The sequence below is a fragment of the Talpa occidentalis genome, unplaced genomic scaffold (assembly GCF_014898055.3).
Source record: "Talpa occidentalis isolate TD23 unplaced genomic scaffold, MPIMG_talOcc4v2.1 talOcc4.16, whole genome shotgun sequence".
In the NCBI taxonomy this organism is placed as follows: domain Eukaryota; kingdom Metazoa; phylum Chordata; class Mammalia; order Eulipotyphla; family Talpidae; genus Talpa; species Talpa occidentalis.
This window is the reverse complement of record NW_023601653.1, coordinates 9812120-9826362: the sequence shown is the minus strand read 5'-3', so window position 1 is coordinate 9826362 and position 14243 is coordinate 9812120. Positions and strand designations below refer to the sequence as shown.

General features: G+C 37.4%; 1 protein-coding gene across 9 annotated transcripts in view; it reads left to right on the top strand.

Moving 5' to 3' along the window:
• Window positions 1-14243, top strand: part of RIC8B (RIC8 guanine nucleotide exchange factor B) — a 91644-nt gene that overhangs the window by 5821 nt on the left and 71580 nt on the right. For all 9 annotated transcript variants that reach the window (XR_005125716.2, XR_005125714.2, XR_008552141.1 and 6 more), the window contains exon 2: window positions 3503-3550. Coding sequence is in view for 4 of the 9 variants with exons in the window: in XM_054696085.1 (XP_054552060.1) it covers window positions 3503-3550 (48 nt within the window). In the remaining 5 variants the exon portion in view is untranslated. The remainder of the gene's footprint in view (window positions 1-3502; window positions 3551-14243) is intronic.

The following is a 14243-nucleotide window of genomic DNA, read 5'->3' as shown; positions in this document are numbered from 1 at the left end:
GGCACGCAGACCTCTCCTGCCACCCGCTGCTCCCCTCAGCAGTGTACTTCGGTCCTTCTGCCTGCTCTGCTTCCCGCTCTGGCTCTGGTGAATTCTCTCACCCTCCCGCGCTTCTGACTGTACCCAGTGCTTGTATAAATAAAATAAACAAACAAATAAATAAATCTTTAAAAAAAAACCCATATAATGCAAAAAATAAGCTTTCCAGGTTTCTAAGTGCAGTTATTTATTTTAATTTGTATTGGAATTTTACTGAACTTCACTTTACAGCCTCAGCCTGATATCTGGTGGTGCTTTATCATTTCTCTAATGTTAAGTTTTTACTAAACCTCTGGTCTATAAATTTCTAAGTTATAGCCTACAGATTTACAACTTGTTATTTTTTCCTCCCTCATTTTCCTTCTCTGTTTCCTTGTTAATGAATCCATTAATTCATTTTTTATTAAAAAATTTTCCTTTAATTATAAAAATAATATACCAAGAATTAGTTTTGTTAAAGAAATAATCAGAAATTCCTCCACCCCTGTACATTTGCTTTTTTTTCATTTTAACACAAACCATTGTTCAAATGCATCTGTATATTTATATAGATACTGTCATCATCAACATGTAAATTGATGTTTTAATATTTTCACATTTAATGCCATCATAAGTAATTTTCAGTGGTGTTAACATTTTAGCCCATCTTTTAAAAAAATTACAATATAATCTTATCAGGTGGATGCATAGCAACTAATTTCATTAGTCTCATGTTGTTGGACACTTAGGATATATTTTCTTTCATTAGATAACACTATAGTGAATATGTTTGCGTGTATAATTTCTCTCTCCTGGATGATTTTATTGAGATAAATTCTTAGGAGGAGAAGTTCTGGGTCAAAGGGTATGACTATTTTTATGGTTTTAATAGGTGTTGCCAAATCACATTCCCTTTTAAAGTGTCAATTCATATTGCTGCCAGCAATATCACAAATGGATTATTGATGCCCATGTGGCAGAGGGCTTTATGTCCTCAGTCTTGCTCTCCTTTGACCTGCCTGTAAGCTGCTGCATAAAACATTCTTCTAGTATGCTCTGCTAGTGTTCACACCTCCTTCATAGTCTATTCCTGACTGGCTCTCACCATTCTGCCAGTTAAGGTATAAGTTTTTGTTTTTTTTTTTTTAATATTTATTTATTTATGCAAGCACTGGGTACAGTCAGAAGCACGGGGGGGTGAGAGAATTCACCAGAGCCAGAGCGGGGAGCAGAACAGGCAAAAGGATCGAAGTACACTGCTGAGGGGAGCAGCGGACGGCAGGAGAGGTCTGCGTACCATGTGGGACCCTCGCCGGAGGCCGAGGATTGAACCAGCGCTGCAGAGGCTGCAGGCAGCCTCGCAACCCAGCGCTCAACCACTGAGCCACTGGGGAGGCCCTGTTATTTTGTTATTAAACCTTCATTTTCAATCTTCTGTTCATTAACTTTATTTCTCAGGGCATTCATTTGTTTTTCTTAGTTGTACATATTTTAGATCTGCTTTTCTGTTTTCTTTCATTTTGTTGACTTTCTCTATCAAGGCAATTTGTAATTCTGTACCTGATAGGAAGAACAGATCTTCAGTGTCTTTGTGATTGGGTTCTGGAGATTTAGTCTCTTTCTGTGATGGTGTTTTCCCCTGCAGAATTAACTTGCCACTTTTTTTTTTTTTTTTTGGTCTTCCATTATCAGGGTCTGTGTTGCCTCCTCGGGGTGTGCCTCCTCTCTCTGCCCTTGTCCAGTAGTCTTACTGGGGGCCTGTGCTGCTATTGCTGCCCCAGGAGTGCCCTTGCCTTGTTTCTGATCTTGAAGGAAAAGTTTTCAGCCTTTCACCTCTAAGTAAGATGTTAGCTGTAGACTTGTCATACATTAATTTTACAATGTTGATGTATATTCCCATTTTGTTGAGTTTTTATCATAAATGGATATTAAATTTTGTGAACTTTTTCTGCGTCTATTCAGATGATCATATAAGTGTGCATCCTTCATTTTGCTAATGTGTTGTATCATATTGATTTGTGAATGTTCAAAAATCCTTGCATCCTTGGCATAAGTCCCACTTGACAATGATGTATGACTGTTTTAACATACAGTTGAAGTTGGTTGGCTAGAAGGTATAAGTTTTTAAATACAACCCCTTATCTCTTGAGTTCATCCCTTTTAATTGTTTTGTAAACCATGTTTGGCAGCCTCTCTTAGGTTTCCTCAAAGGACCCTTTCTCTTAACCTCCAAATCATGCTATCTGACCATTGCTTATAGTCACACTGCTCTTCTGTCAGTATTTTCCATCTCATTTCATTTCAGAAATTGTTTCTTCTACACAGCTGTCAACGCACAACCGTCTGTAATGGTGATACCTTTAATACTTACTGGATTAAACTCCTGGTGTGTTGCCAATAAATACTAGACAGTGTGACCAAGGAGAGAAATACAAAAGCAAGACAAAGAGATGGTTATGAGGGATTTTTCAAAGGAATACTTAGGATTCAAAAGGGCTCTTAGTTGCTCTGAATAAAACTTCAAAGGAAAATGGGGAATTTTATACTCTGATTTGGGGGAGCTATCACTGTCACAGTGGGTCAGTCAATTTACTGTCTCCTCTGTTGTGTTACAGAGTAGAAAATACAGTGTTGCCAAATGTTTCAGGAGTCATGACACGTTATTCCAGTTATCTTTTCCTCAGCATCATTGGCATCATCATAATCATTGTAACACTAGTATTTACTGAGTGTTTACTGTGTGCCAGATACCGAAGATGGTATATTGTTTGCCTTAGATCTTTGAACCCTCACAGCAGCTCTGTAAACTAGGTACCTCTTGTTTTCACATGAGAAATCCAGGTGTAGTTGGTTACTTGCTCAAGGTCACAGTTAATAAGTGGTAGAGCCATGATTTAAACTTTCATTCTCATAGAATTACTTTTCCAAAGTGCCAGTATCGGGTCTCTTCCCTATCCACAGTTCTCTGATGATTTCTTACTGTATATGAAAAGGAGAGGACGGCCATCTTAGCAGCATCGATGGAGGCTTCCAAACAACTGACCTGTCTACTCTCCCATTCTCATCTTTCTCTGTTCCCTCACCCCCTAACGTGTGTCCTATGTTCTGCTCTAACAGAACTTGCATTACAGATGTGCTGTTTCACTCATCTGAGCCTTTGTTTCTGTCCCTAGATAGTTTTCCATTCACCTCTTGGCAAACTCCTATTCATTCTTCAAGATCCAGGTCAGATGCTCTATGCTAAGTGTTCCAGATTTCTCTGGGCAGTCGTGACGTGGTACTCTGTGACAATTATATTTCTGCTCTTGTCTTTTCATACTGCTTTATGATTATTTATGTGCCTGTGTCTCTTATTTTAATAAGAATATTGAAATGTGATTTGGGAAGGCAACATTTTTACAGACACAGTATGAATTTTTAAACAGCCCAAATTTAAGCTCTGTATATTTAAAATGACACTGTTCTCCTTTTTTTCCCCCCTCAGCATAGGGCTACTTTCAAATTTGAATCAACAGATGAAGATAAAAGAAAGGTAAGCCTTTAGAGATACTATGTATGAGAGTGTGTGTGTGTGTTTCATTCATGTACTTTCTATGCATTGTACTTACTTTCATCTGATGGTTGTTGATTGTTTTGGGTTTCCCTTTAGCTTGTTTTTTAGGAAAATTCTGAGCGATAAGGGCTAGGATTAATATGGATTTTGCACAATTCCCTCTTGTTCCATCCCTGCTGAACCATTACACTTGACTCGCATAAATCAGGGGAATGGGATTGGTTCAGAGTAAACTTCCTCCCCAGATTTTTCCACCTCCAGAGATTGTCTGCATTTGGTGACAGACTTGCATGCTGCCCAAAATGCATTGCTGACATTGTAAAGCTTGACGTTACTATAACGCTGATTTTGGCTTAAGTTTTGGGAAAGCAGCTATTTGTGCTGTTGCCCCTCAACCATATATCATTCCCTGTGCTGGAGGTGTTCATGTTGTTAGTAGTTGTCTAGGTCACTGACTTCACCAGCATAGAGGACAATGGAGTCGAGATTCACCAGTAGAGGAGTTATTCTAAGCCATCAGAGCATCAAGATACTACCATGTACTATTATGTCTGCCTGTTGGGGTTGCTTATGGTGATGGCCAGCAATTAGAAAGTACTTGAAAAAAATCTATGGCACATCTACGTAACGGAATATTATGATATAGGAAAGAGAGATGTTTAGAGGAAAAGGAGACAGACTGTTATGTGCCAGTAAGAGACTTAAGCGAGAAAAAAAGAAGCAAAGTGTTGATTAGAGCATGATAGTAAAAGAGAAAAAAAATCATCATTTCTGCCTGTTTTTTGCCGGGCCCTATTCATCTATGATTGGCCTCACACATGTCAAGACCCGGTAAGGAGCATGACTGAATTGGTGTAAAACTATCACTGCTGCTGAGAAATAGCTTAAATCCAGTGTTTTGCTGGAAGTGGTTTGATGATGCCTTGAAATCATTCTTCTGTTCACCTCTACCCCTACATTTAATATCTACATCCTCCTATTCCTAACCCCTGCTCCAATTCAAGTGTTCACCTGGATTACTGCACCAAGTTTCCTAATAGTACTTTCCTTTTTCAGTTTTGTGCCATTCCACAGCACTGTCCATAAATCTAAAACAATCTGATCATTTTCACTCCCAGTCTTAAAACCCTTTCTTTGCCTATAGAATAGTGTTTGTTTAGACATAATGACATACTAGATGCTGAGGGAGCTGAACGCTGCCTACTTTTATAGCCTATTGTTTACTTGTCTCCCTTGTGAAATGTTTCCAGTTACATATTCATCTCTTCTATTTCTTACTTCCTTGCTTTGCTTCTTTTGTTGTCTACCTTTTTTTGTATACCCTCTACTTTTCACCTGGTTCATTCCTACTCTGCTTCAGAAGGCTCCTCTGGTATTCCTGTTAGGCTGAAATACCCCTCTGCAATATTCCTATAAAATTCCACATAAGTTTCTATATATTGTCTCTTAATTATATGTCTGTGTCTGTCATAGTTAGACCCTGGCAGCTCCTTGGTGACAGATAGTAGTATTTATCTTTTTACCCTCTTTACAGCTAGAGTACTCAGCACATAGTAGTAACTCAAAATGTATTAAATGTGTGATGTGGAGCATAAACTTTGGGGTTTAAAGATTTAACTGATTTTCTTTTGGATTTGAACAATATAAATAAGACTAGAATACCTGTTACAGTAGGGGTTCTCACTCAGGGATGTGTTGTTGGGTCACCTTTTCAAGATAGGCCTGCTGAGGCTTGCTTATCTACTGAATCAGAATTTGTGGGGGGAGGGTGGTGGAGAGGGGACAGGAACCAGGCATGTATGTTTTTATTAATGGTATTCAGGAAGTCAGTATTCACACATTTGGTGGGAATGCAAAATGGCATAATTCCTATAGAGCAGAAACTGGTGGTATCTACCAAAATGACAGATACATTTTTTTTCCCTTTGACTAAGCATTATCAGTTTTAGAAATCTGTTCTGTGCATAGATTAAATCCAAGTAAACAAAGTTATTCATTGAACCATTGTATGTAATAACAAAATTTGAAAAGTCAGGTGGCCAGCAATTAGAAAGTACTTGAAAAAATCTATGGCACATCTACGTAACGGAATATTATGATATAGGAAAGAGAGATGTTTAGAGGAAAAGGAGGCAGACTGTTATGTGCCAGTAAGAGACTTAAGTGAGAAAAAAAGAAGCAAAGTGTTCAAAAGAACATATTTTTTGACATTCTCATAATAGGTATTTCGACTAGGGTAGCAGCTGCTACGTGCTTAGTTTAGTTGGGAAAAACCATGCTACATCTGTAGATTCGTAGTGTCTTGGGAATCTGACAGTAGAATTTTTGGCAGTGTATTTACAGATCAAAATAAGTACAGTAAAACAGATTCCCCCACTCAATATATGTTCCAGTTAAGGTAGTAAAATTTCCTGACAGTTATGATAAAGCATGTTTAGTTCTTATAGGGTAGTAGCAAAATTTAACATTTTCTAAGTATTGTTCTTTATTCCTTTTTAGATCTTTGGAGATAGTAACTACTTTACCATGTTATGTTCAGCTATACTGTAGATTTCTGTTTCCTGGATGTCTGATATAAACAAATGTCATTAGGGACCTAACTAGGTAATCTTCAGTAATGGAAAAATCTTGGCAAACAAAACATAAGTCTCTAAGGGTCCAAACCATTAGTGACTCTTTCATAACTTAGACCCTGAAACAACTTTGAAATAAAAATTATTGGACTGTTCTTCTAAAAGACTTACGTCATGACAACTTTTTAAATCCTCATTGTAGAGTGACAGAGATTAGGCATGTCTCAGCATTGAATCCAATCCGAAAATAAGAGGAACTCAAATTACTGTCCAATTTGTTTTTGCTGTCCTGGTTCTCTTTTTCTGTTTCCCAAACATGTCTCTAGAGTTTCTGCCAGCAGCTCCTTGATAATAGCAGCAGCCCTTTTGCTAAATTACAGGTGCTGTCTCTGAAAAATACCTTTTTTATGTGAAAGAGTTGTGACAACTTAGAAATAAATATAAGGGAACAGTGCCTTTCCAAAAATAAAACTTGATTATATTAAGCTTTTTAGGAAACAGAATAAATTAATGATCCTTAGTCCTAATTCCTAACACTTACGTTGTGTTTTGCACTTGGTTTACTGTGGTATTTGCTTTCCTGCAATAATGCTGTAAGTATGGTGAGATTATTACCACCTCTGTATTATGGATAAGAAAACTAAGGCTCTCATTAGTGAAAACATGCTCACATTCACATCACTAGTAAGTGGTGGAAACTGAAATAGAGAACAGATTTTCTGACTGCTCAGTGCTCCCTAGCTCCCACTCACTACTCCTGGAGAAGGTTTGAAATTATGACTCAGTGCCTTGTTTTATCTCTTATTTCATACCTTGAGACACCATTTAAACAACTAAACTTAAACATGTTACATACTATATTCTTTTTTTATAGTGTGATTGCAGGCACCAGCAGAAACCAGTACTTTTTAAAAAAGATTATTTTTCTCTGAAATTGCACCTTCTAGATTATTCTGCATTTTTCCTTAGAGAAGCATAAAAAAAGGTTATTAGGTTTGGAGATAGTGCCTTGTTTTATTTCATACCTTGAGACACCATTTAAACACCTAAACTTAAACTGGAAGATAGCAAAGGAAATTAGCAACTGGAAGCGCTTTAATTTTTCCAGAGAAGTGAAGTCAGATACAATTGCTGATATTTGGGTATATAATGCAAATAGTTCCAGGTGCAAGTGGGTCACTGTATATTTGGGTATGAGCACCTGTGCATATTGGAACATTCACTATACATCATCTAATTAGTTGGTAGACTGTGATTATCTGTCAGCACACAGTGTATCATGCAAATGTGCAGGATAGAAGAGGTACGATGAATAATCTAAAGATCCACATTTTGAGGAAATGAAGTTCTTAATGTTGGTTACTAAAACCAAAGTGATCAAGAGCAATAAAAAGTACTAATTGCAATAAATGTTGAAAAATACATATAGAGGGAGTTTAAAAGTTGTCAACTCTTTCATTTATATGGATACAACATGGAAAACTTATTGTCTGAGATAAATCCTTGTGTATATACTTCAAAAGAGCAAAGCTAGAAATAGCTAAATTTCATGCATTTATTTCAGAACTTTCAAACTTATATAGGTAAATCTATATTTCCATGAAGTTAGAGGTTATTTGCTGAGTTGAGAACTTCTTGAGGTCAAGGCATGCTTTGGATTAGTAACAGTAGTAGTAGTAGTAGTAGTAGTAGTAGTAGTAGTAGTAGCCCCCAGCACTGCTGTGGTACAAAAGCTATAAACAGTAAACATCTTCTAAGTGAGTGGAGGGAACTTGGAAATTGAGTAATGGTCAGGATTCTTATTTCTTGTATATAGTGTTTAGTTTTGAGTTTGATAGTCTCTTAACTGTACAGCAGATCTCTACCACATCTCATTAATGTTGTTTACTGAAAAAGCAGGGTGCAAAAGTATTCATACAGTATGATCACAGCACGTAAAGCTAATAAAAACTTTACAAAGAAAAACAATTACAAGAAAATTCACTACATTGTGGCTATCCGAACATTATTATCGGGGATGATATTCCCTTCCTATATTTTAATTGTGTCTATTATAATAATTATGTAAGAATGTAATAATTGTATAAGACATGTTACATATCATATTCTTTTATAATAGTGTGATTGCAGGCACCAGCAGAAACCAGTACTTTTTTAAAAAGATTATTTCTTTTCTCTGAAATTGCACCTTCTAGATTATTCTGCATTTTTCCTTAGAGAAGCATAAAAAAAGGTTATTAGGTTTGGAGATAGTATTGCTTGTGAAGTTTAATTATGGAATGAAATTAATATATATGAACACAAAAGTGCATTCTACTATTTAAAGTGTTTCTTCTTTTTATTCTTTTTCCCCCTACACTTGGATGTACTTAACATAATTGAGATCTTGTAGTCTACAATCTTTTTTTTAGGTGATCCCTGTGTGCCAGGTCCTGTGTTGGGTATTGGTTAACTATTCACCTGTGGACTTAGCTTTGGTACTTCTTTAGCTTCAGATGCATACTGAGGGTTGTGATTGTGGACTATAGAAAACGAATGGAAAAATTGCCATATTAGATTCCCCCAAGAAAAATATGCCCAGATAAAATCATCAATCCTATATGATATATTTTTTCTTAGGAAAAGCGTGAGGCATGGATGCTTGTTCCGAAAGTCCTATGCACTTAGTCATTTGAAATTGTTAAACTTCAATTTTCACTAAAACAAAATGAGCTTTGCATGCCTTGCAAAATTTGATTCGTTTGATTTGCTGTCACCTTAGGGAATATTTTGATACATGATGCAAATACAGTTCTCATTTAGAAACCAATAACTTTAAAGATAAAGATATCTTGATCTCTTGAAAACAAACACATGCACATGCACACGCAGAGAAGCACATCCTTTTTTTTTTTTTTTAATTTATTTATGTATGCATTCAAGAGCTGGGGTATAGGCCAGAGGTGTGGGGGGCCAGGGGAGAGAATTCAGATTCACCAGAGACAGGGTGGGGAACAGAACAGGCAGATCGACCAAAGTACCCTGCTGAGGGGAGCAGCGGGCAAGTCAGGAGAGGTCTGCTGCGCCATGTGGGTTCCTCCCTGGCAGGGCGGGATCAAACTCGTGCTGCAGAGGCTGCAAACAGCTTCATAGATTGTGTCTTAACCCCTTGTGCCACCAGGAAAGGACCCATATTATCTTCCACTACAGTGATTCCTTCTAAGGAATCTTGCGCCAAGGATCATCACCCTCTGAATGCTTCAGTAATGAGAAGCTCACAGCAGCCACTTTGCTATCGGATAACCTTAATTGTTAGAAAGCTCTGATTAACAGGAATTAAAATCTGCTTTAGGGCTTTTTACTTTACCACTATTCCTCTCTGCCTCTGCCTTTGTCCTCCATTTGACTTGTCCTTCTAACATCTTCCTTCCACCCCATCTCATTCTTCTTCCCCACCCCGCTATTGCCAAACACATTTTATTAAGAAGCTAGCTTTTTCTGGCAACATCGCCTAATTTGTTCCTTCAGTTTTCGTATATAGCTTAAATTGCAGTATTTTAAAAGATGCTTATATTCCTTATTCATTCATATGTTCAATCTCCTTAATCTTATAAATAACTTGAGTCATGTGCTTTTATAGCTTCATAACCCAAAATAGACTTCTTGTCACTCAGAATTTATTTCTCTTGAATAATTTGCATGTATTTGAATTTGAAATTGAGAGCATTTTGAGTTATGTGCCTGTATTGAGGCTGGGTACACAAGTGCTTAGTAATGGATACTAAATAAATACAATAGAATCTTCATAACATTAATATAAAATTACTACAGTATATTTATACCATCAACACTTTTCTTTTTTCAAGTGGCTTTGACATTAAAAAACAAATGCGGATAAACATTTTTTTAGCTGCATTTTTCCTATGTAACATATGTCTTGATCTGTTGTAATCTGACAATCTTTATAACGTTATGTGCGTTAACCTCTACTACCCCAAGCACTATGCTAGAGTTTGTTAACTATATATTGCCATTTAATTATCATAAATACAGATATTGCGTCTATTTATAGAGATGAGGAATGTGGCACAAGTGATTTTTAAGAAACTGACCCCCAGATCACAGCCTCAAGGTACAAAGCTAGTGCTTTCTTTACTTTAGTTGTGCTGTTTCCCAAAAGTAACGTATGGCTTACACCTTCCAATATGTTTTCTCAGATGCTGTATATATTAAATAATTACAGATACATCTATCTGTGAAATATACATATTCCTATCTTACTCGTGAGAAAATTTATTTTCAGAGAAATTAAGTCAGTTGCTAAAGGTTAAATGAGGTAATGTTGCCTTAATTGATAAATTCTAATATGCAAAATGATACTTCTTTTTTTTTTTTTTAGAGGCATGTTTTATTTTATTTTATTTGTTTGTTTGTTTTGTTTATACATGCACTGGGTACAGTCAGAAGCGCGGGAGGGTGAGAGAATTCACCAGAGCCAGAGCAGGGAGCAGAGCAGGCAGAAGGACCGAAGCACACTGCTGAGGGGAGCAGAGGGCGGCAGGAGAGGTCTGCGCGCCATGTGGGACCCTCCTCAGGTGGCCGGGGAGCAGCCGGGGATCGAACCGGCGCCGCAGAGGTCGCCGGCAGCTTCGCAACCCAGTGCTCAACCACTGCGCCACCGGGGAGGCCCAAAATGATACTTCTTTATTTGCTTATATGTCAACCTAAAACACAAATATATGTTGTACATAGATAGTGGAGAAAAAGGCTTTCTGAAAAATGAAGATTATTAACTAATAAGAGAAGCAGAGTTGGCTGTTACTGTATTTGAAGAGAAATACAAAGTTTCAGCATGCCCATTTTTTGACCTCAATTAAAAAAGGAAGGGTTGTTGATTGGTTTTATAAGCTTTCATTTACACAAAACTTTCTTATCCATCTGTTAATAAACTTTTTTTTTTTAAAGATTTATTTATTTTTATACAAGAATTGGGGTACAGGCCAGAGATGCGCGGGGAGTGAGAGGAATTCACCAGGGACAGAACGGGGAACAGAACAGGCAGGCGGACTGAAGTACACTGCCGAGGGGAGCAGCGGGCGAGGCAGGAGAGGTTTGTCCTGCCATGTGGGTTTCTTCTTGGCCGGCCAGGCATCGAACTCATGCTGCAGTGGCTGCAGATTGCTCCATAGGTTGTGTCTTAACCCCTGCACCACCAGGGAGGCCCTCCATCTGTTAATAAACTCTTGATGATGCAACATGTCTTTCTCAGGATTGTTGACTACCGAAGAATCTTGAGCCAAACTTAAATAATTGTTGTTACTCTGAACTTCCTTTTCAGTCTTTTTTGGCAGGATCATCATGATGTATATCATAGCCAGAAGGATTATATTACAGAAAAATATGTATGTGCAAGAAAGGGAAGCGTGAGGTGAAGTGAGGCAGTGAGATAAAACCTTATTCACAAGGACAGTATCTCTTAAGTAAACAGTGAGATTCACCATTGCCTCCCATACTCTAGTAGGGAGGAGAAAAGCACAGATCACTTAGCTATAACATTAAGCTAAATATATATATGGACCCAGCTATATGAATATTCATTTAGAAAATCTCTTTAGTGTTTTATAAAGAAATTCCAAACTTGACCTCAGAATCCTTTCTCTCTAACCTTTTTTAAAAGCACATTTTAGAATTCTAGCAGAAAATCATTAACTGTTTAGTATTGTAAAATATAATTTTTGAATAAGTCTATCTTGTGGGACAGACTGTCTTGTTCCTATTCTTAATAATAATGAGCTTACTTTAGAATTTAATACCTCTGTCTCTTTCTGTCTTGTGTATACACACACACATAACATGCCCACCCCAACATATGCTGTACTCAGAAAGCAAAAGTTTAGAACTATCAGATTTAGGTGGCTGACCTTCAGCTCTAGTTAAGAACTAAAATTAGATTGCTGTGGAATATATATCAAGTGACGTCCATCAAAGGAGAGTGTAGGCATAACCTTGAGAGGCCAGAGAAGCATTATCCAAGGGGTTCTTCCTTCACTACAAAATTTCCTTTGACATCTGATTTTTCATCTTAAAAAACTCGTGTGACCTTCATATTATGACTTGTAAAGCATTTATTTTCATGTAGAAATTCTTCTCTCCTCTATCCCTAATAGTAAAATAGTGGTTAAAGAGGAAATATCAAAATTTTACTATCCCTGGCACTGCACCACATCTCCCTGATGAATATGCATAGCCTATTTTAAGAGCAAGGTCCTACCCCACCACTACTGGTGGGCTGGTTGCTATAATGATAGGTATTTTACTATTGGAACAGTGGAACAGAAATATTAAAAATATTGATAATAAAACTACATTTCAGGTCTTAAGTTTATTTAGGAGAAAACACTTGGTTCCTCAGTAATTCCTTTCATAGGACTAGCTTAACCTAGAATTGCTTTTAACTTTGGAACACTCATTTTTGCTTGCTTCCTCCCCTTCCCTCCCCTCCCCTCCCCTCCTTTCCCCTCCCCCATCCCCTCCCCCCTCTCCCCTCGCCTCCCCTCTTCTCCTTTAGCACTGGGTACAGTCAGAAGCGCTGGAGGGTGAGAGAATTCACGGGAGCCAGAGTTGGTAGCAGAACAGACAGACTGACAAAATACACTGCTGAGGGGAGCAGTGGTTGTGGCAAGGGAGGTCTGCACACCATGTGGGACCCTCGCTGGCAGCCGGGGATCGAACTGGCGCTGCAGAGCTGCGGGCAGCTTCGCAGCCCAGCGCTCAGCTGCTGCGCCACTGGGGAGGCCCCTTTTGCTTTATTTCTTATATATCATCAGATACCAGTAGAATGAAGAGAGAGTAGGTCTGAGAGTCAAATAAGAATCTGAGCTCTCTTTTTGTGGCTTTCTGGGTTAACCCTTAAGCTAATCTTTAGCCTCTCTGAGAGTCATTGTTCCTATCTGAATATGTTAGGTATTTTTTTTTTTTTTTTAAAGAATCTATCGGTCAACTCAATAAAGAAAATAATGAGTTTTTAAATTTAACAGGTTTCTTTTCCACTGTGCATTTAATATTTTAATAAGCCTTATGAATTTCCTAGACTTGGTCTCCCACCAGGCCCACATTTTTTGTAAAGCTTTTTGCACTGATAGTGTTTATTAGTATTAAGTAGTCACTGTAGCCCCTTCTAACTTTTTAACATCCTGATTCTGGAAATTGTACTTATTTTATTTGGCTCTTCAGCTCTTTTCTGGCCTGTAATTATTGCAGGGTTACTGCCTGGTTGACTCAGTGCCTGTGCTATATGTCTACCCTGCCTTTTTTCCAGCTTGAAGAGTTACCACATGTTCCTGCTTCTTTTAAGTAAAGGACATTAATCCTTTGCAGTATTTACTTTCTGCATTCATTGTCATTTCATTTTGATTTGATTATCCAATCATTGGCCTATTTTTGTTCTAAATTAATTCATCTTTACCTGAATTCCATCAACTAATAGTAAAGATTTTTGAAAATTTCAACTCATTAAGTTCTTTTGAGAAGCACTAATGTTGGAGAGAAGCCAGATGTCAAATCTACATTTAGGCTTATTATTTCAATCAGAAAAACAAGCCTCCTTCAAGAAATTGCCATTAGCTGAGATTTTTAATTATTGGTCTTGTTCTTGGAAATGTACTTTAGCTCTTACTGTGTACCATCACCTCATTTAATAAAACAACACTATAATACAGAGGGTATTATCCCTGTTTCACATATAACAAAACTAAAAAAAAAAAACCAGGGAAGTGGTGCAAATCTCACAGGTAATACCAAAGTGAAGTGTCTGATGCTACAACTTTATTCTGTTATAACATGTAGCCTCTTCCTAAAGTGTATGATAATACTATAAATGGTACAAGCATTATGATTATAATTTTAAATATTTATCTCATCAATCATCCAGTCATTTCTGCTTCTTTAAGATATCTTAGCTTTATACTTCAAATCTTCCTTGCAGTTAGGCAGCCCAAAAAGTCAGTAGTGCTGAGGCTGAAAACTCTCGCTTAGATCTATAAGCACATAATCACATTAATCCTTAGCTTGTGTTTCTGTGTAATTCTCCCCCATTCAATTTTAAGTTCCTTAGAAGTTCA